The sequence below is a fragment of the Bufo bufo genome, chromosome 8 (assembly GCF_905171765.1).
Source record: "Bufo bufo chromosome 8, aBufBuf1.1, whole genome shotgun sequence".
Taxonomy (NCBI): domain Eukaryota; kingdom Metazoa; phylum Chordata; class Amphibia; order Anura; family Bufonidae; genus Bufo; species Bufo bufo.
The window spans coordinates 187,491,423-187,517,289 of record NC_053396.1 but is presented as its reverse complement, the minus strand read 5'-3'; the positions used below and the strand labels follow the sequence as shown (position 1 = coordinate 187,517,289).

The following is a 25,867-nucleotide window of genomic DNA, read 5'->3' as shown; positions in this document are numbered from 1 at the left end:
ATGGGCATCACCACGTCCAAAAACATCCATACTATTAAAATATAAAAATATTTTTACAATACGGCGAAAGGCATAACAGAAAAAAGGGTCAAAATAGCCGATTAGCCATTTTTTCATAGTTTCTCTTACCCCAAAAAAGTATTAAATGTGATCAAAAAGTCACACACACCAAAATGGTATCAATGAAAACTACAGATCGTCCCACAAAAAATGAGCGCCCACACAGCTCAGTAGATCTAATTATAAAAAAAAGTTATGGGGGTCAGAATTTGGTGATGTAAAAAAAAATTTTTTTTTCAAAGTATTCATTTACCGTTATTTTTACACTATTTACACATAAAAACGATCCATATGTGGTATCATTGTAATCATACTGACCCAGAGAATAAAGGGGACAGATCAGTTTTGCCGCAAAGGGAAAGTCGTAGGGACAAAGCCCGTAAAGCGGTGGAGGAATTGCGGGTTTTTCCAATTCCACCACATTTAGAATTGTTTTCCCACTTCCTACTATATTGTATGCCATATTAAATGGTGTCATTGGAAAGAATAACTTATCCCACAGAAAATAAGCCCTCATATGGCTACATGAATAGAAAATTTAAAAAGTTATGGCTCAAGGAAACTAGGGAAGAAAATATAAATCGCAAAAACAAAAAAACCTCCAGTATCCTAAGGGTTAAGAAATAGACCCCGATGGCATGTGATTAGCTCAAAAGATCACTTAAAATGTGTTTTTTTTTGCTGGATCTTTGAAGCCCACTATGGTAACAGACCCTGCTGGTACTCTGGTGGGCCAGTCTGTCCCTGGCAGCAGTCGTACCCCCATGCTAAAGTGTTTACTCATACAACCTATAGCAACATAAGACATAATTTTTATAAACAACACATGGAAGGTGAGGGGCCCTGTTACAAATTTTGCTCTGGGGTCCAACAGCTTCAAGTTAAGCCTCAATATGCAGACCAAAGTATAATCATGGTTGCAGACTAAAAATTAGCCCTTTACAACTTGATCCTGCATACAATAATCCCACTATCTGTTGCTTACATTTTGGTAGCTTAGAATAAAGTAGGGGACATTTGGAAAAGAGTATGACTGCAGGATCAGACTACACAGGTTTTGTTTGTAGTCTGTAACCATGGAAGCACAAAGGTCAGCATAGGAGCTATAAACTATATGCAAAGTTGGTTATTTTTTATTTTGCCTGCACTAGGTAGTATAAAACATTTTTTAAAAGGGTGGCATACAGTATGATATAAGTACAGTGTATAATGAATATGACAAAATATGGCAATGAACAGAAGAATATTGACGCAGTTTTGTATGACTTTTTCTCTCAATTAGCTTTTAAACATGTTCCCAAACATAATGCCCTACATTCCTGGTCCTCACCTGAAACTCTTTAAAATTATGGACAAAGTCAAACAATTTATTAAGGATATGGTGAAAACCCATCGAGCCACCCTGGATGAAAATTACCCTCGGGATTTCATAGACTGCTTCCTCATGAGGATGGAAGAGGTGAGTTTATAGATAGTTAAAACAAAAGAAGCTTTTGAGAGTAAGACATTTTAGGATTTCAAAATTCAAATGTTTGGGAATTTAATAATATTTGATTGTTAAAAATATTAGGGGTTCTGATTTTTTATTTTTTTAGGAAAAAAATTATCCAGACACCGAATTTCACGATGAGAACCTAAATGGAACAATATTAGACTTATTCTTAGCTGGAACAGAAACTACAAGTTTGACATTAAGATATAGCTTTCTTATACTCTTGAAATATCCGGAAATACAAGGTGATCAGTTTGATGCGTATTATGAATAGCACAAGGTATGTAGGTGGCCTTTTAGATAAAGATTTTGCATTTAGTGCAAGACCTTCAAGTTATATCAGTATCCCCATCTATCTACTAAATTGCCCAATGTTATTGGTCCCTCTAAGGTAGTATAGATATATCCCTCTCTTCCCTCCCACCAGAGCTACAGTTTCTTATACATACAAAACACAAAAGTCCCCACCACAACCTTCATCCAGAAGCCATGAAATCAGTTTTAACAGAATTCCTATTAGTGAGTTTCAGCTATTTCTGAGTTGCTTGTACTATATAAATCTATAGAACCTACTGTAAGGCTCATTTTATAGGTGTAAGTTAGGGAAAAAAGGGATATCAGGCTAATTAGAACCAAGGCAGCTCATTGTATCTTTTCCCAAACTAATGGCAAGCCTAGTCATGGCTCCACGTAGCTCATTCACATAGAATTATAGTGCTCTAGGCAGTCTGTGTGCCACCATACAATGTCTCTGTTTACAATGGGGAAATTATCTCTGCATATGGTATGTGATGTAGCATGGTAAGATTTTTTTCATACAAATTCCATATAAATGCGTGAGGAAAAAATAAAACTCTGCATGTCCCCAGAATCTGAAGCATATGGAACTAAATCATGGGCCCACGGATTTCAATTGGAATTGTATTATTCATCAGTGTTTGCCATGTGTATGAGACCTAAAGGGGTTGTCTCACTTTAGTAAATGGTATTTATCATGTAGAGAAAGTTAATACAATTCCCCTAGCAATGTATTCTGATTATCCATATTGCCCACTTTGCTGGCTGAATTCATTTTTCCATCCCATTTTATACTGCATGTTTCCAGGGATTTCGACCACTAATGCAGCACAGATACCAGGTGACTGAGACACTGTGTATGCATGCTTATGCGTGCTCCCAAAGTCCTGGCCATCAGAGAGGTCACAAATGTTTTCTATAGTGTGTAAGCACGGCAATTGCTGCTAGATTGCAGGGCGGTCATAACCATTTATATGAGCAGTGTATAATGTGATGGAAAAATGAATTCAGCCAGCAAAGGAAGCAATATGAATAGTGTTGATCGAGCACCAAAGTGCTCGGGAGCTCGAGTAGAACACTTTGGGATGCTCGGGTGCTCGGCAGAGCACCTGAGCACAATGGAAGTCAATGGGAGAACTTGAGCATTAAACCAGGCAACCCCTGCTCTGAAGAGGGGAGGGTGGTTCATGGGAAAAGGTCATAAATGGATGGAAACACCACTGAAAACAGCATCGAGAGGATGTCTGGATGCATCTTGGACTCCCAGGTCGCTGCTGGAAACGATGTTGTCCGAGTAGTACGCCACTTTTACAGACTGACAATAATATGCACAAAACCAAATATAAAATAGATTTTAGAGGAAAAATTGTTAGGAAACATACATTCCTGTATATTTACTTGTATGTAAAGTGCAAGTCCTGCCAAAAACTACAAGGAAGAGGCACTCCGATACAACCTGTATATCACATAAAGGAGGGCCTCATTCACATTGTGGTACAATTGTTCAGGTAGTGGGACTCCTGCACTCATAAAGCCTTTTATCGTCCGCACTTTCCTCAAAAAAACGCAAGAATTCGGAACACCAACCCCATGGCAAGGGAGATTGCCGCAAAGTGGTGCTTAGGGGAACAGTTGCGAGCCTGTTTGGTGTGGCCCGCCTTCTCCCTTTGCCACCCCACTACCTCTTCCAGCCTGTTGTGGTGCTGCGCATCCCTTCCCCTCTGTACTGCTGTCCTCGCTCTGGTTGCCACCTTCACAGGTTTGGTCAGTGATTTCATCGTCCACAACCTCCTCTTCCACTTCCTCACTCTGGTCATCCTCCTGACTTGACCTAACAACAACCTCACTTATTGACAACTGTGTCTCATCCTCATGATCAACGTCTTCAGACACTAATTGTCGTTGACTTATTGGCAACTGTGTCTCATCATCATCATCCACCTCGTGAACCACTAATTGCCGTTCCCCACTATCATCTTCTTGTGACTGCGGATGCTCAAGAGTTTGGGCATCAGTGCACACAATCTCTTCATGTGCCTCTTCAAGCGATCTTGGCGAGAGGCCCAAATCAAGTAATCGCGATTAAAAGAGCTCCTCGGAATGTCCGAGTGTGGGATCACTTATTTGGCAAGACTCTCCATGGTGGGAGGAAGGAGGATCAGGTGAGGATTCTGTTGACCAGACTCTTGGCTACTAAGACTGGACTTTGTGGAAGACAGGGTAGTGCTTAACCGACTGGAAGCATTATCCGCTGCAATCCAACCGACAACCTGGTCGCACTGGTCTGACTTCGAGAGTGGTGTCCTGCGCCACCCTGCAAACTGGGACATGAAGCTAGGTATCGTGGATGAGTGTGTTTCTTGTGCTCTGGCAGGAGGCACAGTTTCACCGCTCCCAGGGCCACGGCCACTGCGTGCACCATCAGCATCACGGCCTCTTCCCCGTCCCTTACTGCTCGCCTTCGTCATATTAAATGGTATATACTGTATGTTTGCAAGTATGTCACACGTACAGTAGTGCAGGTTTTATAAGTGTATGCGCAAATAAATTAAACTGAATGCCACTGATATTTAGGATGTGCAAAAGTTATACAGGAGCTATAGCGCAGGTAATGTCGCTGTCACCAATGGCAAAAAATTTAACTGAATGTCACTGATATTTATAATGTGCAAATGTTATACAGGAGATCTACCGCAGGTAATGTCGCTGCTGTCACCAGCGGCTAATAAAAAATTACAGGGAATGTCACTGATATTTATGATGTGCAAACGTTATACAGGAGATGTAGCGCAGGTAATGTCACTGTCACCAGCGGTGAAAAAATTTAACTGAATGTCACTGATATTTATGATGCGCAAACGTTATAAAGGAGATGTAGCGCAGGTAATTTCGCTGCTGTCACCAGCGGCTAATAAAAATTTACAGGGAATGTCGCAGCTATTTGGGATGCGCAAATGTTATACAGGAGATGTAGCGCAGGTAATGTCCCTGCTGTCACCAGTGGCTAACGTTATACAGGAGATGTAGCGCAGGTAATGTGGCTGCTGTCACCAGCGGCTAACGTTATACAGGAGACGCAGGGCAGGTTATGTCGCTGCTGTCACCAGCAGCCAAACAGTTGCACGCAATTTAGCGCACATTGCGCTAATATATTTAGCAGCCAGATAAAACAATAGTCCTTAAAAAGACTGTTGGGTCTCTAACACCTTTCAACACTCAAAACTCCCTTAAAGAAAAAGCACAATTCCTCTCCCTACACTATCTGTCCCTTCTGCTGCAGCTCTATGAGCCGAACCACGTATCATCTAGCACCCGGTGACGCGTTCCGGCCAGCCAATCACTGTAATGCCAGTAACCAACATGGCTACGCTATTATGTTGAGTGGCAGCAATCTCCCACATGTTTATTGGCTGCGTAGCAGCCAACAAACGTGTGCGGAGGAGACTCGAGCATCGCGCTCGAGCACACGCAGTGTTTGGCCGAACACCGCGATGTGCTGAGCATCCCGATGCTCGAGTGAAAAAGGTGGTCGGCCGAGCATGGCCAACACTGAATATGAACAATCACAATGCATTAGTAAGCATATGTATTCAGTTTCTCTACATGAAAAATGCCATTTACTAAAGTGAGACGACCCCTTTAAATATTGAAACTGAAAAAATCTTGGATCATTAGTTTGAGTGTAACTGCCCAATGATTCAATTATAACATAATTATAGATTAAAAATATGTTTTTTTTTTGTTCTGCCTAGAAAAGATCCATAAAGAGATTGACAATGTAATCGGGAAAGATCGTTGTCCATCAATAGAAGACAAGAGTAAAATGCCGTATACAGAAGCTGTAATCCACGAGATCCAAAGATTTGCTGATATTGTCCCTTCAGGATTACCCCATTCTGTCAGCAAGAACATAACCTTCAGAGGATATGACATTCCAAAGGTATCTGGAAGAATAAATCTTCTTATTCTGGAGGCCATCAAGTTGCAACAGAGAGGTTTATATGCCAGGAAGTGCATTCTGGGAAACAGAAAAGTGCATTCTGGGAAACAGAAAATGTAAATAAGCTCTTCGGAGGACAAAAGATGCAGTATCTAGTGTAATTGATTGGATGGTTATCCTTTAGGACAGGCATGCTCAACCTGCGGCCCTCCAGCTGTTGCAAAACTACAACTCCCATCATTCCCTGACAGCCTACAGCTATCATCCTACAGAAGGGCATTGTGGGAGTTGTAGTTTTACAACAGCTGGAGGGCCGCAGGTTGAGCATGCTTGCTTTAGGACAAAACCAAATTTTTTTTCATAAGAAAAAGATGGAAATCCACAGGTAGTTCTATTTTTACACCCTTATTGGTGTAAAGCTGTGTACTGGTTGGGCTGGGTGAGATGTCTTTTTCAAACCGTATACTTCTCTATCTTAAAACTAGCATGTATGTATGCTTCATGGTTAATCAGGCCTCACTATCTAAAAAGGGTAGTAAAAGTCCTGCTGATCTTCTGAATGTCTTGGTTCAATTCTTCCTATAAATTACCAACCAGTCCCACCTTTTAACACTTCTCTTTTTCTAGATCTACATACTTTATACTTTTACTTTCAGGGTACCATGGTGATTCCAGTCCTGACCTCTGTCTTGAAAGACCCAAAACAATTCAAGAACCCAGATGAATTTGATCCTGGACACTTTCTCAGTGAAAATGGTTCCTTTAAGAAAAACGATGCATTCATGCCATTTTCTACAGGTAAGACATGATCTTCATATTAAACCGGGTTTGGTATAGGAAAATATGGTGAGGACAAACATTATATGGTCTGGTGTGGAACTAAGCTGTGTTTAAGAAGTCCAAAACATGATTTATTTTGCCGAGGGACCTATTGTCTTGACTCTTCTTTACATACCCACATATTAATGTAAATAACAGCCACATCACATAAAACACTAAAATGGTTACTACCTTTTCACACAACTTTGCATACAAGCAACTTTGTAATACGTCTTATCAGTGGAAAATGCCTAGCTCACATGTTATCAGCTGTTTATCCACCCTAAGCCAACAGTTCTCTTTACCAGACAACCCCATTGAGTTTACCTTGACTTCTTATTGCATATGCTTGCTCTGTCTTCTCAGGTAAACGTATATGTATGGGAGAAGGCCTGGCTCGCATGGAGCTCTTCCTGTTTCTAATCACCATACTGCAAAAGTTTACCTTGGAGCCTACAACAGACAGAAAGAATCTCAGCATAAGACCAGAGCCCAACACCAACGCTTCGAGACCTCATTCATACCAGATGAAGGTTGTGCCTCGTTCCTGAGCTTAAGATGGACTTGATGCATAAAGGAAACCTAGAAGATCTAGAACTTGCAAACAGAAGGCAGTTGTAATTTTTGAAGACTATGAATTTTTTAAATATTCATATATTCTTTCTTTCTTTTTAGCACTTGTCATATCTGCATGAATGTAAACCATATAATACAATTCTCATATTTTGTAACTATTTTGTGTTTATAAAAAATCAGACTGTACTGTGTATTTTGTCTTTATTGGGTACATTCTACACTAAGGGCACATTCACTCAACAGTGGAAAACGGATGTGTAATTGTAAAATCAATGGGCCCATTTTTATCTGTCATTTAGACAGAAGTGCACCCATCTTATGGCTGTTAAAAATGGGTACATGAGTGGAACAGAGTAAAAAAAAAAATTACTCACGTCACCAATGGCTCTCAGGGAAGCCCTTGTTCTTCACTGGATGCAGCAAGACCTGACACTTCCAGTGTTGTGATGTCACATGATCTCACTGGAGCATCAGGTCCTGCTGCCTTCAGTGTAGAGCAAGTGTTCCAAAAAGTAGCATAGGGGTAGTGTTGAGCGAGCTCGCGATGCTGGGTGTTCTACCGAGCACCCAAGCACAATGGAAGTTGATGGGAGAAACCCAGGAACCCCTTGCCCTGAAGAGGGGAGGGTGTTGGGACTCTAGTTCTGCTTAGAAGTCCCTGATCTGACTTTGGGACACCACAGTGTATTTAAATCTAATTTCTGAAAAGTTTCTGCCAGAATTTGAACTCCCATTGTTGTACATTAGAGGCAAGGACCTTATCCACTCAGCTATAAAGCTTAATGCTAAACTGTGTCAGAAAAACCTCATAGTAATTTCTGATTTTAGTGAGTATTCCTATTCAGCAGAAGACTTATTTCATATTTCTGTGCAGGTTAACATGTATCTATATAGTGTAGTGTTTAACATCCATGCCTCTAATGTACAAGCTTGGGAGTTTGAACTCTGGCAGAGACATTTCAGAAGTAGAGATTAAATTTATATATTTTATATTTTTTTAGTAATTGTAAAAAATTTATGGCACAAAATAAATGTGTATTTCCGAAAAAAATAAATAAATAAATAAATAAATATATATAGATAAAATCATACTTCTGATATATATGAATGCATAATATGTGGGAAACTACTACTGATGTTTTTAGCCATAATATATTTATATATATTATATATTCTAAATATGTAATAATATATGTAAAAACGGCGAAATGATGGCAGCACTCCGGTCTTCAAGTGAAAAAAAGGTGGATTTTATTAGACCCAACAGCTTGACAAAGGCTCCATTGAGAGAGCTGAAATGCTGCATTGCTGTTGGGTGTAATAAAATCCACCTTTTTTTTCACTTTAAGACCGGAGTTCTGCCCTCAATTCGCCGTTCTTATTTCACTGTTCCTGGTCCAGGAATTTTTTGTGGGAATTGCACCTGGCATTTTGTGGGAATTGCACCTGGCATACTTATAAAGTGCTGCTGCTTTTTTTCTTTTTATAATAGTATATGTAAACAGTGTCGGACTGGGGTACCTAGGGCCTACTAGTAAAATTTATTTTGGGGGCCCACCATACGGATACATTCAAATATAATAAATAATTTAACAAGTTTTTTATATTAACATAGGCTGGTTGAGGTGCTGTACATTGAATATATGTATGTAGTGCAGTAAATCTAATGTGTTATGTTCCACTTGTGCAGGGGGTGGGAGACTAGGGGCCCACCTTGCTAAGGGGCCCACTGGGGGATTCCCCTGTACCCCTGTGGGCCAGTCTGAGCCTGTATGTAAATATATTATGGCTAAAAACGTATATATATAAAAAAAAAAAAATCTGAAATGTTTCTGCCAGATTTTGAAGTCCAAACCTTTTACATTAGAGGCAAGGACATTATCCACTACACTATGCAGCTACACATTAACATGCACAGAAATATAAAATAAGTCTTCTGCTGAATAGGAATCCTCACTAAATCAGAAACTAATATGTTTTTTTTTACATGGTTTAGCATTCAGCTTTATAGTTGAGTGGATAAGGTCCTTGCCTCTAATGTACAACATTGGAAGTTCAAATCCCGGCAGAAACTTTTCAGAAATATTTATATACGTTTTTAGCCATAATATATTTACATATATTATTATTAGAGTTGATCGGACACCTGGATGTTCAGGTTCGACGGGTTTGGCCGAAATTCACAAAAAAAAACATTGACCCGAACATTTGAGCACTAAAATGGCTGTAAAAATGTAATGGAAAGGGCTAGAGGGCTGCAAATGGCATCAAAATGTGGTTAAGAGCATGGCAAGTGCTCTGCAAACAAATAGGGAAATGACTTTAAATAGCATAAAATACATAAAATAAATAAATAATAAACTTGATCTAGGAGGATGAGGTCCATATGGAGTAGGAGGTTGAGGAGGCGGTGGATGTGGTAGTGTAGGTGGAAGCGGCGGTGGAGGAGGAGGTAGCGTACACTGCTTTTTGGTTTTAAATTTATTTATTTATTTTTAAATTAGGGTACACCCCAAAACATTGGGAAATATAACCTGTGATAACCCCCTCCAGTCGTGCTAAACACTCGTTCAGATAATACACTGGATGGGGGGCAGGCCAGCACCTTCAAGGCGTAAAGGGCAAGCTCAGGCCATGTGCCCAATTTGGAGACCCAGAAGTTGAAGGGGGAAGACCCGTCATTTAGTACGTGTAGGCGTGTGCACACATACTGCTCCACCATGTTGGTGAAATGCTGCCTCCTGCTAAGACGTTCCATATCAGCTGGTGGTGCTGGTTGTTGTGGCGTGCTGAGAAAGCTTTTCCACATTTCGGCAATGCTAACCCTGCCTTCTGAGGTGCTGGCGGTGCCCCAGCTGCGTTGGCAACCTCTTCCTCCTCCTCTGCCTTCGCCTTGTGCTTCCACTGTGCCCCCGCTGTCAGGTGGGAATGCTACCAGCAGCGCGTCTACCAGCGTGTGCTTGTACTCGCGCATCTTACGATCACGCTCCAGTGAGGGAATTAAGGACGGTACGTTGTCCTTGTAACAGGGATCCAGCAGCGTGGCCACTCAATAATCAGCACAAGTTAGAATGTGGGCAACTCAGCGGTTATTGCAGAGACACTGCAGCATTTAATCGCTCATGTGTGCCAGGCTGCTCAGAGGCAACAAAAATCTGTCCTCTGTGGGAGGTGTTTCGTCTGTGTCCTCTGTATCCCCCCAGCCACACACCAGTGATGGCCATGAGCTAGTCTAGGCATGAGGCAAACTGCTATTCGCCTCAGGCCCAGCCACCACTGCATTTACCCAGTGTGCTGTTATGGAGATATAACGTCCCTGACCGTACTTACTGGTCCACGTATCCGTAGTGAGGTACACCTTGCCACAGATGGCGTTGCGCAGTGTACACCTTATTTTGTCCCCCACTTGGTTGTGCAGGTAAGGGATGGCACGCCTGGAAAAGTTGTGGCGGCTGGGCACGACGTACTGTGGGACAGCCACCGCCATAAGGCTTTTAAAACTCTCCGTCTCCACCAGACGGAATGACAGCATTTTAAAGGCCAGTAATATTTAAATGCTGACATTCACGGCCAGGGATCGTGGGTGGGTAGGGGGGTACTTCCTCTTCTGCTCCAGTGTTTGGGAGATGGAGAGCTGAACGCTTCCATGGGACATTGTGGAGATGCTTGGTGACGCAGATGGTGGTGTTGCTGGCAGATCCTCTGTTTGCGGGGTGGCAGGTGGCACTGTCACTCCAGAGGTGGATGAAGAGGCCGAGACTGCAGCAGAAGAGGAAGCAGGAGGAGCCAGAGACCTTTCTTGGTTTTTGAGGTGTCTACTCCACTGCAGCTCGTGCTTTGCACATAGATGCCTGGTCATGCAGGTTGTGTTCAGGTTGAGAACGTTTATGCCTCGCTTCAGGATCTGATTGCACAGCATGCAAACCACTCGTGTCTTGTCATCAGCACATTGTCTGAAGAACTGCCATGCCAGGGAACTCCTTGGAGCTTGCTTTGGTGTGCTCGGTCCCTTGCTGCGGTGGGCAGTAGCAGGCGTACTGTCTAGCGGACGGCCGCTCCGCTTTTGCACCCTGCTCCCTGTTCTGCTGTGCTGGTGGCTCTGTGCGCCCACTGACTCTTCCTCCGAACTACACAGGTCACTCGCATGACCTTGATTCCATTTGGGGTCAAGGACCTCATCGTCCTCCACATCATCTTTCACCCAGTCTTCACCCCTGCCCTCCTTGTCGGTCTGCACTCTTTCGAAAGCCCCAGCAGTTGGCACCTGTGTTTCGTCATCTTTCGAGATGTGCTGCGATGGTCCTCCCATGTACTCATCTTGAAACATAAGTGGTTGAGCATCGGTGCACTCAATCTCTTCCACTTCTGGGGCAGGGATAGGTTGATGGCCCTGGGAAACTCTGCTAACAGAGTCATCAAAAAGCAGAAGAGACTGCTGCATGACTTGGGGCTCAGACTGCTTGGCTGATTTGCAAGGGGGTGAGGTGAAAGACTGATGGACAGCAGAAGCAGGTGCCAACTCTGATCTTTCAGCAGGAGACTGGGTGGGAGATAATGTGAAGGAACTGGAGGCACTATCAGCAACCCAATCTACTATCGCCTGTACTTGTTCTGGCCTCACCATTCGTAGAGCCGCATTAGGCCTGACCAAATACCACTGCAGGTTCTGTCCCCTACTCGCACCTAAGGAAGGTGTTTTACTTGTGCGTGTAGCTAGCACAGATCGACCACGTCCTCTCACTGCAACAGGAGCTCCACCAGCAGCACCATGACCTGGGCCACGTCCCTTATTTGACACTCTCCTCATATTTCTCAAATTTAGGATCTTTCCCTAAATGGGTGTTTTATTAATAGCAGAATAGAACCACAGTATGTAAAGGGTGTATCTCACATGTACAGATGCAGACTAGGCCGCAATTAAAGATTTTTGACCAAAATGGGTGTTTTTTAAATAACAGAATAGAACCACAGTATCTAAAGTGTGTATCTCACACGTACAGATGCAAACTAGGCCGCAATTAAAGATTTTTACCCAAAATGGGGGTTTTATTAACCACCTCAGCTCCCCTACCTTAAACACCCTTAATGACCAGGCCACTTTTTACACTTCTGCACTACACTACTTTCACCGTTTATTGCTCGGTCATGCAACTTACCACCCAAATGAATTTTACCTCCTTTTCTTCTCACTAATAGAGCTTTCATTTGGTGGTATTTCATTGCTGCTGACATTTTTACTTTTTTTGTTATTAATCGAAATTTAACGATTTTTTTTCCAAAAAAAAGACATTTTTTACTTTCAGTTGTAAAATTTTGCAAAAAAAACGACATCCATATATAATTTTTTCTCTAAATTTATTGTTCTACATGTCTTTGATAAAAAAAAAATGTTTGGGTAAAAAAAAAATGGTTTGGGTAAAAGTTATAGCGTTTACAAACTATGGTACAAAAATGTGAATTTGCGCTTTTTGAAGCAGCTCTGACTTTCTGAGCACCTGTCATGTTTCCTGAGGTTCTACAATGCCCTGACAGTAGAAAAACCCCACAAATGACCCCATTTCGGAAAGTAGACACCCTAAGGTATTCGCTGATGGGCATAGTGAGTTCATAGAACTTTTTATTTTTTGTCACAAGTTAGCGGAAAATGATGATTTTTTTTTTCTTACAAAGTCTCATATTCCACTAACTTGTGACAAAAAATAAAAACTTCTATGAACTCACTATGCCCATCAGCGAATACCTTGGGGTGTCTTCTTTCCAAAATGGGGTCACTTGTGGGGTAGTTATACTGCCCTGGCATTCTAGGGGCCCTAATGTGTGGTAAGTAGTTTGAAATTATAATCTGAAAAAAATGGCTGGTGAAATCCGAAAGGGGCTCTTTGGAATGTGGGCCCCTTTGCCCACCTAGGCTGCAAAAAAGTGTCACACATGTGGTATCTCCGTACTCAGGAGAAGTTGGGCAATGTGTTTTGGGGTGTCATTTTACATATACCCATGCGGGGTGAGATAAATATCTTGGTCAAATGCCAACTTTGTATAAAAAAATGGGAAAAGTTGTCTTTTGCCAAGATATTTCTCTCACCCAGCATGGGTATATGTAAAATGACACCCCAAAACACATTGCCCAACTTCTCCTGAGTACGGAGATACCACATGTGTGACACTTTTTTGCAGCCTAGGTGGGCAAAGGGGCCCACATTCCAAAGAGCACCTTTCGGATTTTACCGGCCATTTTTTACAGATTTTGATTCCAGACTTCTTCTCACGCATTCGGGCCCCTAAAATGCCAGGGCAGTATAACTACCTCACAAGGGACCCCATTTTGGAAAGAAGACACCCCAAGGTATTTCGTGATGGGCATAGTGAGTTCATGGAAGGTTTTATTTTTTGTCACAAGTTAGTGGAATATGAGACTTTGTAAGAAAAAAAAGAAAAAAGAAAAAAATCATCATTTTCCGCTAACTTGTGACAAAGAATAAAAATTCTAGGAACTCGCAATGCCCCTCACGGAATACCTTGGGGTGTCTTCTTTCCAAAATGGGGTCACTTGTGAGGTAGTTATACTGCCCTGGCATTTTAGGGGCCCGAATGCGTGAGAAGAAGTCTGGAATCAAAATCTGTAAAAAATGGCCGGTGAAATCCGAAAGGTGCTCTTTGGAATGTGGGCCCCTTTGCCCACCTAGGCTGCAAAAAAGTGTCACACATGTGGTATCTCCGTACTCAGGAGAAGTTGGGCAATGTGTTTTGGGGTGTCATTTTACATATACCCATGCTGGGTGAGAGAAATATCAACTTTTCACATTTTTTTATACAAAGTTGGCATTTGACCAAGATATTTATCTCACCCAGCATGGGTATATGTAAAATTACACCCCAAAACACATTGCCCAACTTCTCCTGAGTACGGCAATACCACATGTGAGACACTTTTTTGCAGCCTAGATGCGCAAAGGGGCCCAAATTCCTTTTAGGAGGGCATTTTTAGACATTTGGATCCCAGACTTCTTCTCACGCTTTAGAGCCCCTAAAATGCCAGGGCAGTATAAATACCCCACATGTGACCCCATTTTGGAAAGAAGACACCCCAAGGTATTCAATGAGGGGCATGGCGAGTTCATATAAATATTTTTTTTTTGCCACAAGTTAGCGGAAATTGATTTTTTTTTGTTTTTTCTCACAAAGTCTTCCTTTCCGCTAACTTGGGACAAAAATTTCAATCTTTCATGGACTCAATATGCCCCTCAGCGAATACCTTGGGGTGTCTTCTTTCCGAAATGGGGTCATTTTTGGGGTGTTTGTACTGCCCTGGCATTTGAGGGTCTCCGCAATCATTACATGTATGGCCAGCATTAGGAGTTTCTGCTATTCTCCTTATATTGAGCATACGGGTAATGAGATTTTTTTTTTTTCGTTCAGCCTCTGGGCTGAAAGAAAAAATGATTGCCACAGATTTCTTCATTCGCATCAATCAATGTGGATGAAAAAATCTCTGCCAAAAAAAAAAAGGAGGGGAAAGGCGTCTGCCAGGACATAGGATCTCCGCCCAACATCCATACCCACTTAGCTCGTATGCCCTGGCAAACCAGATTTCTCCATTTACATCAATCGATGTGGATGAATAAATCATTGCCGGGATTTTTTTTTTTATATATACAAAGTGTTTGCCAAAGTATATGAACACCGCCACCTCCTCAGCTCATATGCCTCGGCAAACGTATCTTTTACTGCAGAGGAGAAATCTCGTCTTGCAGCGCCGCATACACTGACTTTTGTGTAATCTGACAGCAGCGCAATGCTTCTGTCAGAATGCACATCAGTGCTGCAGCTAGTCGATCGGTTGGTCCACCTGGAAGGTAAAAAAAACAAAACAAAAAAGAAAAAAACAGGCCGCAACGCAATAAATTTATTAACTTTATAATAAAATTTGAACGGAACATATAAACTTTAACTTTTTCAACTGAACGTTAACTTTTTTGCTTACCGGTAATTTTTTTTTTTTTTTTTTACCTTTATAGAACAAACCTCTCCTTCCCCATGGGACAATGTGCAAAGCGCAAATCGCCCAAAGATGTGGCGAAGTACATTATGCACTTTATCCCAGGTGAAAAGAGAGGTTTGCAGCAGCTGTGAGTAAAAGGGCCCTAATAGCCCTATGTGCCTGTCCTGTGAGATGCAATCCCTATGCTAAGTGTACCTGTGTGTGGTACTTCCGGAAACATTCCCCTAAGCATAGGGCAGGGTGGTCAAGGCAGTTAGGAAAGAAATAGCGGGTGTCACGCCTTATTCCACTCCTGCTACAGACACGACATCTTTTTCGGGGTGACGGTTGGGTTGAGGTACCAGCAACGACATTGGGGAAATGTCGCTCGTGTAGACGGCTCACACTGGTGGATGGGGCCACGGAACCTTCTGGATAAAGGAGGTTCTCGATGATCTCTTCCTGAAATTTGAGGAAGGATCCTGTTCTCCCAGCCTTACTGTAGAGAACAAAACTATTATAGGCAGCCAATTGAATCAAATATACAGACACCTTCTTATACCAGCGTCTGGTGCGTCGGGAAACTAAATAAGGAGCCAACATCTGGTCATTGAAGTCCACCCCTCCCATGAGCGCATTATAGTCGTGGACTGAGAGGGGCCTTTCAATGACACGGGTTGCCCGTTCTATTTGTATTGTCGTGTCTGCGTGAATGGAGGAGAGCATGTAAACGTCACGCTTGTCTCTCCATTTCACCGCGAGCAGTTCTTTGTTACACAAGGCAGCCCTCTCCCCCCTTGCAAGACGGGTGGTAACGAGCCATTGGGGGAAGCCCCGGCGACTAGGTCGCACGGTGCCACAGCAGCCAATCTGTTCTAGGAACAAATGCCTGAAGAGGGGCACACTTGTGTAAAAATTGTTACCCCTTGCCAAATAAGGGTGACACCAAGTCCCAGACTGTCTTCCCACTGCTCTCCAAGTAGTTAGGGCAACCGACCGGCTCCAGGGTCTGATCTTTTCCCTCATAGATCCGAAATTTGTGGGTCTAGCCTGTGGCCCTTTCACAGAGCTTATACAATTTGACCCCATACCGGGCGCGCTTGCTTGGGATGTATTGTTTGAAGCCAAGGCGCCCGGTAAAATATATAAGGGACTCGTCTATGCAGATGTTTTGCTCAGGGGTATACAAATCTGCAAATTTCTGGTTGAAGTGGTCTATGAGGGGCCGAATTTTGTGGAGCCGGTCAAAAGCTGGGTGGCCTCTGGGACGAGAGGTGCTGTTGTCGCTAAAGTGCAGGAAACGCAGGATGGTCTCAAAACGTGTCCTGGACATAGCAGCATAGAACATGGGCATGTGATGAATCGGGTTCGTGGACCAATATGACAGCAATTCATGCTTTTTAGTTAGACCCATGTTGAGGAGAAAGCCCAGAAAAATTTTAATTTCGGAAACTTGGAGTGGTTTCCACCGGAAAGGCTGGGCATAAAAGCTTCCCGGGTTGGCGGCTATAAATTGAGTGGCATACCGATTTGTTTCTGCCACAACTAAGTCCAAGAGCTCCGCAGTCAAGAACAGCCCAAAAATCCCAGGGCCGAACCGATCTGAGCTGTCACAACCCGAACTCCAGACTGGGCGGTGAAAGGGGGAACTACAGGTGCGGCTGAAGTTGGTGACTGCCAATCAGGGTTTGCCAGCACCTCAGGGACTCTAGGGGCTCTACGGGCCTGTCTTTGCGGTGGCTGCGACGGGGGAACTATTGAACGTGCCACCGTACCAGCTTCAACTGCCCTTCCGGTGCTCGCCACTTCACCATGTTGTACGGCAGTGCTGGTTCTAGGTCCAGGATGGGCTGCGCTGCTGGTGTATGCCTCACCACGTGATCCGACAGCGCCAGCCCCACTCTGCTGCCCTTGAAACGGATCCTGCACAACCTGTGGTCTAGCGACACGGGGCCGGGTACGCCTGGTGCTATCAGGGACCTCAACCTCCTCGTCCGAACTTTGGGTCAGACTGACACTGCTTTCTACAGGTTCATATTCTGACCCGCTAGATTCATCAGATGAGGGTTCCCATTCCTCATCCGACTGGGTCAGAATCCTGTAGGCCTCTTCAGAAGAATACCCCCTGTTTGACATTTGGACTATTAAATTTAGGGGTATTCCCTGAGACTACCCAACAAAAAAAGCAAGCCTGTCTTACAAATGGGAGGCTAGCGAAGTACCGGAGGCCGCTGCGATTGATAAAAAATATCAAAACAGATTTTTTTATCGCCGCAGAGCTTGGAAAGTGATTGTGCAGTGATCAAAAAATAATAATTTTTTGTCACTGAGGTGGGGCGGGCGTGGGTGAACGCACGTGTGGGCGACTGATCAGGCCTGATCGGGCAAACACTGCGTTTTGGGTGGAGGGCGAGCTAAGGTGACATTAATACATTTATAGATCTGACTGTGATCAGTTTTGATCACTTACAGATACTATAAAAGTACAAATGCTGATTAGCGATACGCTAATCAGCGAATAAGTGACTGCGGTGCGGTGGGCTGGGCGCTAACTGACGCTAACTACCTAACCAAGGGACCTAAACTAACCTAAACCTAACAGTCAATAACAGTGTGAAAAAAAAGTGACAGTTTACACTGATCACTTTTTTCTTTTTCACTAGGTGATTGACAGGGGGCGATCAAGGGGTTAATTGGGATGATGGGGGTGATGGAGGGTGATCTGGGGCTAAGTGCAGTGTTTGGTGGGTACTCACAGTGATGTCTGCTCCTCTGCTGCAACCAACCGACGAAAAGGACCAGCAGAGGAGCAGAGAAGCCATTTAACACTTTATATTTATAAATATAAGGTGTTAGATGGCTTCTGATTCGATTTTTTTAAAATCAGCAACCTGCCAGCGACGATTATTGGCTGGCAGGTTGCTGACGAAATACTCCTTGAACTTTTGCCGGCCCGCGATACGCATGCGCGGGCCGGCTCTGACCGAAATCTCGCGTCTCGCGAGATGACGCACGGATGCGTCCAGGAGGAATGAATCGACCGCCTTCAGGACGCATCCGTGCGTTAGGCGGTCGGGAGGTGGTTAATAGCAGAAATTAACCACAGTATGTAAAGGGTGTATCTCACACGTACAGATCCAGACTAGGCCGCAATTAAAGATTTTTGCCCAAAATGGTTGTTTTATTAATAGCAGAATAGAACCACAGTATGTAAAGGGTGTATCTCACACGTACAGATCCTGACTAGGCCGCAATTTAAGTTTTTTGCCCAAAATTGTTGTTTTTCAAATAACAGAATTGAACCACAGTATCTAAAGTGTGTATCTCACATGTACAGATACAGACTAGGCCGCAATTTCAGTTTTTTGCCCAAAATGGCCGTTTTTTTATTAACAGAATAGAACCACAGTATCTAAAGTGTGTATCTCACACGTACAGATGCAGACTAGCTGCAATTAAAGATTTTTGCACAAATTGGTTGTTTTATTAATAGCAGAATAGAACCACAGTATGTAAAGGGTGTATCTCACACGTACAGATCCAGACTAGGCCGCAATTAAAGATTTTTGGCCAAAATGTGAGTTTTATTTATAGCAGAATAGAACCACAGTATCTAAACGGTGTATCTCACAATGACATATGCAGCAAAGGCTGCAAAACTAAGTTTTTTGTCCAAAATAGGTGTTTTTTTTTTATAACAGAATATGACAGCTGTATATACTGCTTGAATTTCACACGTGCAGATGCAGCAAGGGCTGTAAAATTGTGTATTTTGCACAAAAAGGGTGTTTTTTTAAAACCCAGAAAATTATAGCTGTATTTCTAGCTTAAATTCCACACTGACTAATGCGGCAGAGGCCCAAAATGAAGGTTATTGCCAAAAATGGGTGTTTTTTCTAAGCCAGAAAATTATTAAAGTTTTTAAAACTTTTTTTTAACAATCACAGATGCAGCAAGGGCTGCAATATTAAGTATTTTGCAAAAAACGTTTTTTTTTTTTACTAACATATAAAAGCTGTATATAACGCTTGAATTTCACACGTGCAGATGCAGCAAGGGCTGTAAAATTGTGAATTTTGCCCAAAAAGGGTGTTTTATTAATAGCAGAATAGAACCACAGTATCTAAAGTGTGTATCTCACACGTATAGATCCAGACTAGGCCGCAATATAAGTTTTTTGCCCAAAATTGTTGTTTTTCAAATAACAGAATAGAACCACAGTATCTAAAGTGTGTATCTCACACGTACAGATGTAGACTAGGCCACAATTAAATATGTTTGCCCAAAATTTGTGGTTTTCTAATAGCAGAATAGAACCACAATATCTAAAGTATGTATCCCACATGTACATATACAGACTAGGGCGCAATTTAAGTTTTTTGCCCAAAATGGTTGTTTTATTAACCACTTCAGCCCCCCTAGCTTAAACACCCTTAAATGACCAGGCCACTTTTTACACTTCTGCACTACACTACTTTCACCGTTTATTGCTCGGTCATGCAACTTACCACCCAAATGAATTTTACCTCCTTTTCTTCTCACTAATAGAGCTTTCATTTGGTGGTATTTCATTGCTGCTGACATTTTTACTTTTTTTGTTATTAATCGAAATTTAACGATTTTTTTGCAAAAAAATGACATTTTTCACTTTCAGTTGTAAAATTTTGCAAAAAAAACGACATCCATATATAAATTTTTCTCAAAATTTATTTTTCTACATGTCTTTGATAAAAAAAAATGTTTGGGTAAAAAAAAAAATGGTTTGGGTAAAAGTTATAGCGTTTACAAACTATGGTACAAAAATTTGAATTTCCGCTTTTTAAAGCAGCTCTGACTTTCTGAGCACCTGTCATGTTTCCTGAGGTTCTACAATGCCCAGACAGTAGAAAAACCCCACAAATGACCCCATTTCGGAAAGTAGACACCCTAAGGTATTCGCTGATGGGCATAGTGAATTCATAGAACTTTTTATTTTTTGTCACAAGTTAGCGGAAAATGATGATTTTTTTTTTTTTTTTTTTCTTACAAAGTCTCATATTCCACTAACTTGTGACAAAAAATAAAAACTTCCATGAACTCACTATGCCCATCACGAAATACCTTGGGGTGTCTTCTTTCCAAAAGGGGGTCACTTGTGGGGTAGTTATACTAACCTGGCATTTTAGGGGCCCAAATGCGTGCAAAGTAGTTTGAAATCAAAATCTGTAAAAAATGGCCGGTGAAATCCGAAAGGTGCTCTTTGGAATGTGGGCCCCTTTGCCCACCTAGGCTGCACAAAAGTTTCACACATGTGGTATTGCCGTACTCAGGAGAAGTTGGGCAATGTTTTTTGGGGTGTCATTTTACATATACCCATGCTGGGTGAGAGAAATATCTTGGCAAAAGACAACTTTTCCAATTTTTTTATACAAAGTTGGCATTTGACCAAGATATTTATCTCACCCAGCATGGGTATATCTAAAATTACACCCCAAAACACATTGCCCAACTTCTCCTGAGTACGGCAGTACCACATGAGTGACACTTTTTTGCAGCCTAGGTGGGCAAAGGGGCCCACATTCCAAAGAGCACCTTTAGGATTTCACAGGTCATTTTTTACACATTTTGATTTCAAACTACTTACCACACATTAGGGCCCCTAGAATGCCAGGGCAGTATAACTACCCCACAAGTGAGCCCATTTTGGAAAGAAGACACCCCAAGGTATTCCATGAGGGGCATGGCGAGTTCATACAATTTTTTATTTTTTGTCACAAGTTAGCGGAAAATGATGATTTTTTTTTTTTTCTTACAAAGTCTCATATTCCACTAACTTGTGACAAAAAATAAAAACTTCCATGAACTTACTATGCCCATCACGAAATACCTGGGGGTGTCTTCTTTCCAAAATGGGGTCACTTGTGGGGTAGTTATACTGCCCTGGCATTTTAAGGGCCCGAATGCGTGAGAAGTAGTTTGAAATCAAAATCTGTAAAAAATGGCCAGTGAAATCCGAAAGGTGCTCTTTGGATTGTGGGCCCCTTTGCCCACCTAGGCTGCAAAAAAGTGTCACACATTTGGTATCACCGTACTCAGGAGAAGTTGGGCAATGTGTTTTGGGGTGTCTTTTTACATTTACCCATGCTGGGTGAGAGAAACATTTGTAGTCCTTGAGGGGTATGGTGAGTTCATGTGAGATTTTATTTTTTGACACATGTTAGTGGAATATGAGACTTTGTAAGAAAAAAAATAAAAAATTCCACTAAAATGTCTGAATGGAGCCTTACAGGGGGGTGATCAATGACAGGGGGGTGATCAGGGAGTCTATATGGGGTGATAACCCCCCTGTCATTGATCACCCCCTATAAGGCTCCATTCAGATGTCCGTATGTGTTTTGCGGATCGGATCCATGTATCCGTGGATCCGTAAAAAACATACGGACATCTGAATGCAGCCTTACAGGGGGGTGATCAATGACAGGGGGGTGATCAATGACAGGGGGGTGATCAGGGAGTCTATATGGGGTGATCACCCCCCTGTCATTGATCCCCCCTCTATAAGGCTCCATTCAGATGTCCGTATGTGTTTTGCGGATCCGATCCATGTATCCGTGGATTCGTAAAAAACATACGGACATCTGCATGCAGCCTTACAGGGGGGTGATCAATCACAGGGGGGTGATCAATCACAGGGGGGTGATCAGGGAGTCTATATGGGGTGATCATCCCCCTGTCATTGATCACCCCCTATAAGGCTCCATTCAGATGTCCGTATGTGTTTTGCGGATCCGATCCATGTATCCGTGGATCCGTAAAAAACATACGGACATCTGAATGCAGCCTTACAGGGGGGTGATCAATGACAGGGGGGTGATCAGGGAGTCTATATGGGGTGATCATCCCCCTGTCATTGATCACCCCCCTATAAGGCTCCATTCAGATGTCCGTATGTGTTTTGCAGATCCGATCCATGTATCCGTGGATCCGTAAAAAACATACGGACATCTGAATGCAGCCTTACAGGGGGGTGATCAATGACAGGGGGGTGATCAATGACAGGGGGGTGATCAGGGAGTCTATATGGGGTGATCACCCCCCTGTAAGGCTCCATTCAGACGTCTGTATGTGTTTTGCGGATCCGATCCATGTATCCGTGGATCCGTAAAAAACATACGGACATCTGAATGCAGCCTTACAGGGGGGTGATCAATGACAGGGGGGTGATCAATGACAGGGGGGTGATCAGGGAGTCTATATTGGGTGATCACCCCCCTGTAAGGCTCCATTCAGACGTCTGTATGTGTTTTGCGGATCCGATCCATGTATCCGTGGATCCGTAAAAAACATACGGACGTCTGAATGGAGCCTTACAGGGGAGTGATCAATGACAGGGGGGTGATCAATGACAGGGGGGAGATCAGGGAGTCTATATGGGGTGATCACCCCCTGTCATTGATCACCCCCCTATAAGGCTCCATTCAGACGTCCGTATGTGTTTTGCGGATCCGATTTATGTATCAGTGGATCCGTAAAAATCATACAGACGTCTGAATGGAGCCTTACAAGGGGGTGATCAATGACAGGGGGGTGATCAATGACAGGGGGCTGATCAGGGAGTCTATATGGGGTGATCAGGAGTGATCAGGGGTTAATAAGGGGTTAATAAGTGACAGGGGGGGTGTAGTGTAGTGGTGTTTGGTGCTACATATTACTGAGCTGCCTGTGTCCTCTTGTGGTCGATCCAAACAAAAGGGACCACCAGAGGACCAGGTAGCAGGTATATTAGACGCTGTTATCAAAACAGCGTCTAATATACCTGTTAGGGGTTAAAAAAATCGCATCTCCAGCCTGCCAGCGAACGATCGCCACTGGCAGGCTGGAGATCCACTCGCTTACCTTCCGATCCTGTGAACGCGCGCGCCTGTGTGCGCACGTTCACAGGAAATCTCACGTCTCGCGAGATGACGCATATATGCGTGACTCTGCATAGGGCTGCCGCCTCCGGAACGCGATCCTGCGTTAGGCGGTCCGGAGGCGGTTAATAGCAGAATAGAACCACAGTATGTAAAGGGTGTATCTCACACGTACAGATGCAAACTAGGCCGCAATTAAAGATTTTTGACCAAAATTGGTGTTTTATTAAAAGCAGAATAGAACCACAGTATATGAAGGGTGTATCTCACAAGTACAGATCCAGACTAGGCCGCAATTAAAGATTTTTGCCCAAATTGGTTGTTTTATTAATAGCAGAATAGAACCACAATATGTAAAGAGTATATCTCACACGTACAGATGCAAACTAGGCCGCAATGAAAGATTTTTGCCCAAAATTGGTGTTTTATTAATAGCAGAATAGAACCACAGTATATGAAGGGTGTATCTCACAAGTACAGATCCTGACTAGGCCGCAATTAAAGATTTTTGGCCAAAATGGGTGTTTTATTAATAACAGAATAGAACCACAGTATCTAAAGGGTGTATCTCACAATGACATATGCAGCAAAGGCTGCAAAATTAAGTTTTTTGTCCAAAATGGGTGTTTTTTTCAATAACAGATTATGACAGCAGTATATAACACTTGAATTTCACACGTGCAGATGCAGCAAGGGCTGTAAAAATGTGTATTTTGCACAAAAAGGGTGTTTTTTAAAACCCAGAAATTTATAGCTGTATTTCTAGCCTAAATTGCACACTGACTAATCCCGCAAAGGCACCAGATATTGGATATTGCTAAATATGGGTATTTTTTCAAAGCCAGAAAATTATTGAAGTTTTTAAAACTTGTTTCTAACAATCACAAATTCAGCAAGGGCTGCAATATTAAAGGGGTTATCCGAGTTAATAAAAAAAAAAAAAACACTTAAAATGCATCAGGATATACATATAATTTGGTTAAGCTAGATTTCATCAAGTTAAAACCCATATTTACACCTTTTCATGGTTCTGTCATTGCTGTGTTTACATGCTGAAGTACATGCTGAGGGGGCGTATAACAACAAAGCCTGAGCTCTGCCTCATGAATATTTCTGGGCGTGAACAACCTGACCTTTCCCTCACCCTGCTCTGCACTTTGCAAAAAAAAATAAAAAATACACACTTGTCATGCGGATGGACGGATCCCTCTGTCAGTCTTTTTCACAGTATTCCCGGTTTGTACATGTGCAGACCGGAAGGACGGATCCGCAAGGCAGCTCCATCGTCGGAGCTGCGTGCCTGCTGGATCCGCCGATCAGTGTGACAACTGACAGCATTTGTAGACGGATCCAGTTGCGGATCCGTCTAGAAATTCATTGCAATAACGGATCCGTCTATCCGCTTGCCATGTGGATGGACGGATCCCTCTGTCAGTCTTTTTCACAGTTTTCATGGTCTGCTCAGGCGCAGACCGGAAGGACGGATCCGTCCTTCAGTTGTTTTGCAACGCCGGATCCGCAAGGCAGCTCCATCGTCGGAGCTGCGTGCCTGCTGGATCCGCCGATCAGTGTGACAACGGATAGCATTTGTAGACGGATCCAGGTGCGGATCCGTCTAGAAATGCATTGCAATAACGGATCCGTCCAGCGGCACGGGCAAATAGCGGCAGGGCGGATCCGACAGGGTGAACAGCCTGTCGGATACTTCCTGCCGCTAGTGTGAAAATATCATTAGCATTATCTGTATCTAAGCAATATCTATATTATTCAAATATATATTCAATATGGATATTGCTTAGATAAATACATATATTGGTGGCAGATAAGGATTTTATATAGCTGAATAATGATGATGATGATGATAATAATGATGGCCAATTATTTATTTATATTTCCCAGGCGGTGTTCAATGTGTACTAGTGGGGGAGGGGGGGGGGGACAGGGCTGTAATAACGATCCCCAGATGCAGAGGGGAATTTTTACAAACTGCCACCTCTAGCCCCAGTGAATGCAGGAGGGAATAACATACCCTGATGCCGGAGAAGATATCGCCTCGGCTCTGGTATGTACTGCACATGAGCGATCGCATACCAGAGTCGAGGCAGTGAGAAGAGCTGGAGGGGGGAGGGCACCAGAGGCTCTGACGTTTCGTTTACAGAGCCTGGCCACTCCCTCAAGCAGGGAGACGGCTGTAAACGAGACGTCATCAGCAGAGCAGGCTTGCTGACGTCGGTGGTCACATGACCCAGAACTGAACTGGCCAAATAGTGATAGATAGGTGATGAAAGCGATTTTATGAAACTTTCAGTGGACTACAATAAAAGCAATTAGAATACATTTATTTAAGTCGGATAACCCCTTTAAGTATATTGCAAAGAAAAGGGTGTTTTTTTTACTAACAGAATATGAAAGCTGTATATAACACTTGAATTTCACACGTGCAGATGCAACAAGGGCTGTAAAATTTTGTATTTTGCCAAAAAAGGGTGTTTTTAAAAACTCAGAAAATTATAGCTGTTTTTCTAGCCTAAATTGCACACTGACTAATCCTGCAAAGGCACCAGATGTTGGATATTGCCAAAAATTTGTGTTTTTTTAAAACCAGTGTATTATTGCAGTTGTTCAAACTTGGATTTGAATGTCACAAAAGCTCAGATGCAGTGCTGGTGCACTGAGCTTGCATAAAATGGCCGCCGCCGCCTACCTACTTAACAGACGGATAAAAGTTCTTTTTCTCTGTCACTGGGCTCAGGGCAGGGTAAAAAGATTATGCACTGCACCCACACAACTAAATCACAGTTCTGATCACAGTT

The 25,867-nt window shown here is 42.9% G+C and overlaps 1 protein-coding gene across 1 annotated transcript in view; it reads left to right on the top strand.

Annotated features, from left to right (window-relative positions):
* The window catches only part of LOC121009413 (cytochrome P450 2C8-like), a 31,851-nt gene extending 24,604 nt beyond the window's left edge, over positions 1–7,247 (top strand). The window contains exons 5-9 of the mRNA XM_040442520.1: positions 1,343–1,519; positions 1,656–1,797; positions 5,602–5,789; positions 6,446–6,587; positions 6,975–7,247. Of these exons, the coding sequence (XP_040298454.1) occupies positions 1,343–1,519; positions 1,656–1,797; positions 5,602–5,789; positions 6,446–6,587; positions 6,975–7,159 (834 nt within the window). The 3' untranslated portion in view covers positions 7,160–7,247. The remainder of the gene's footprint in view (positions 1–1,342; positions 1,520–1,655; positions 1,798–5,601; positions 5,790–6,445; positions 6,588–6,974) is intronic.
* Positions 7,248–25,867: the final 18,620 nt, after the last annotated feature.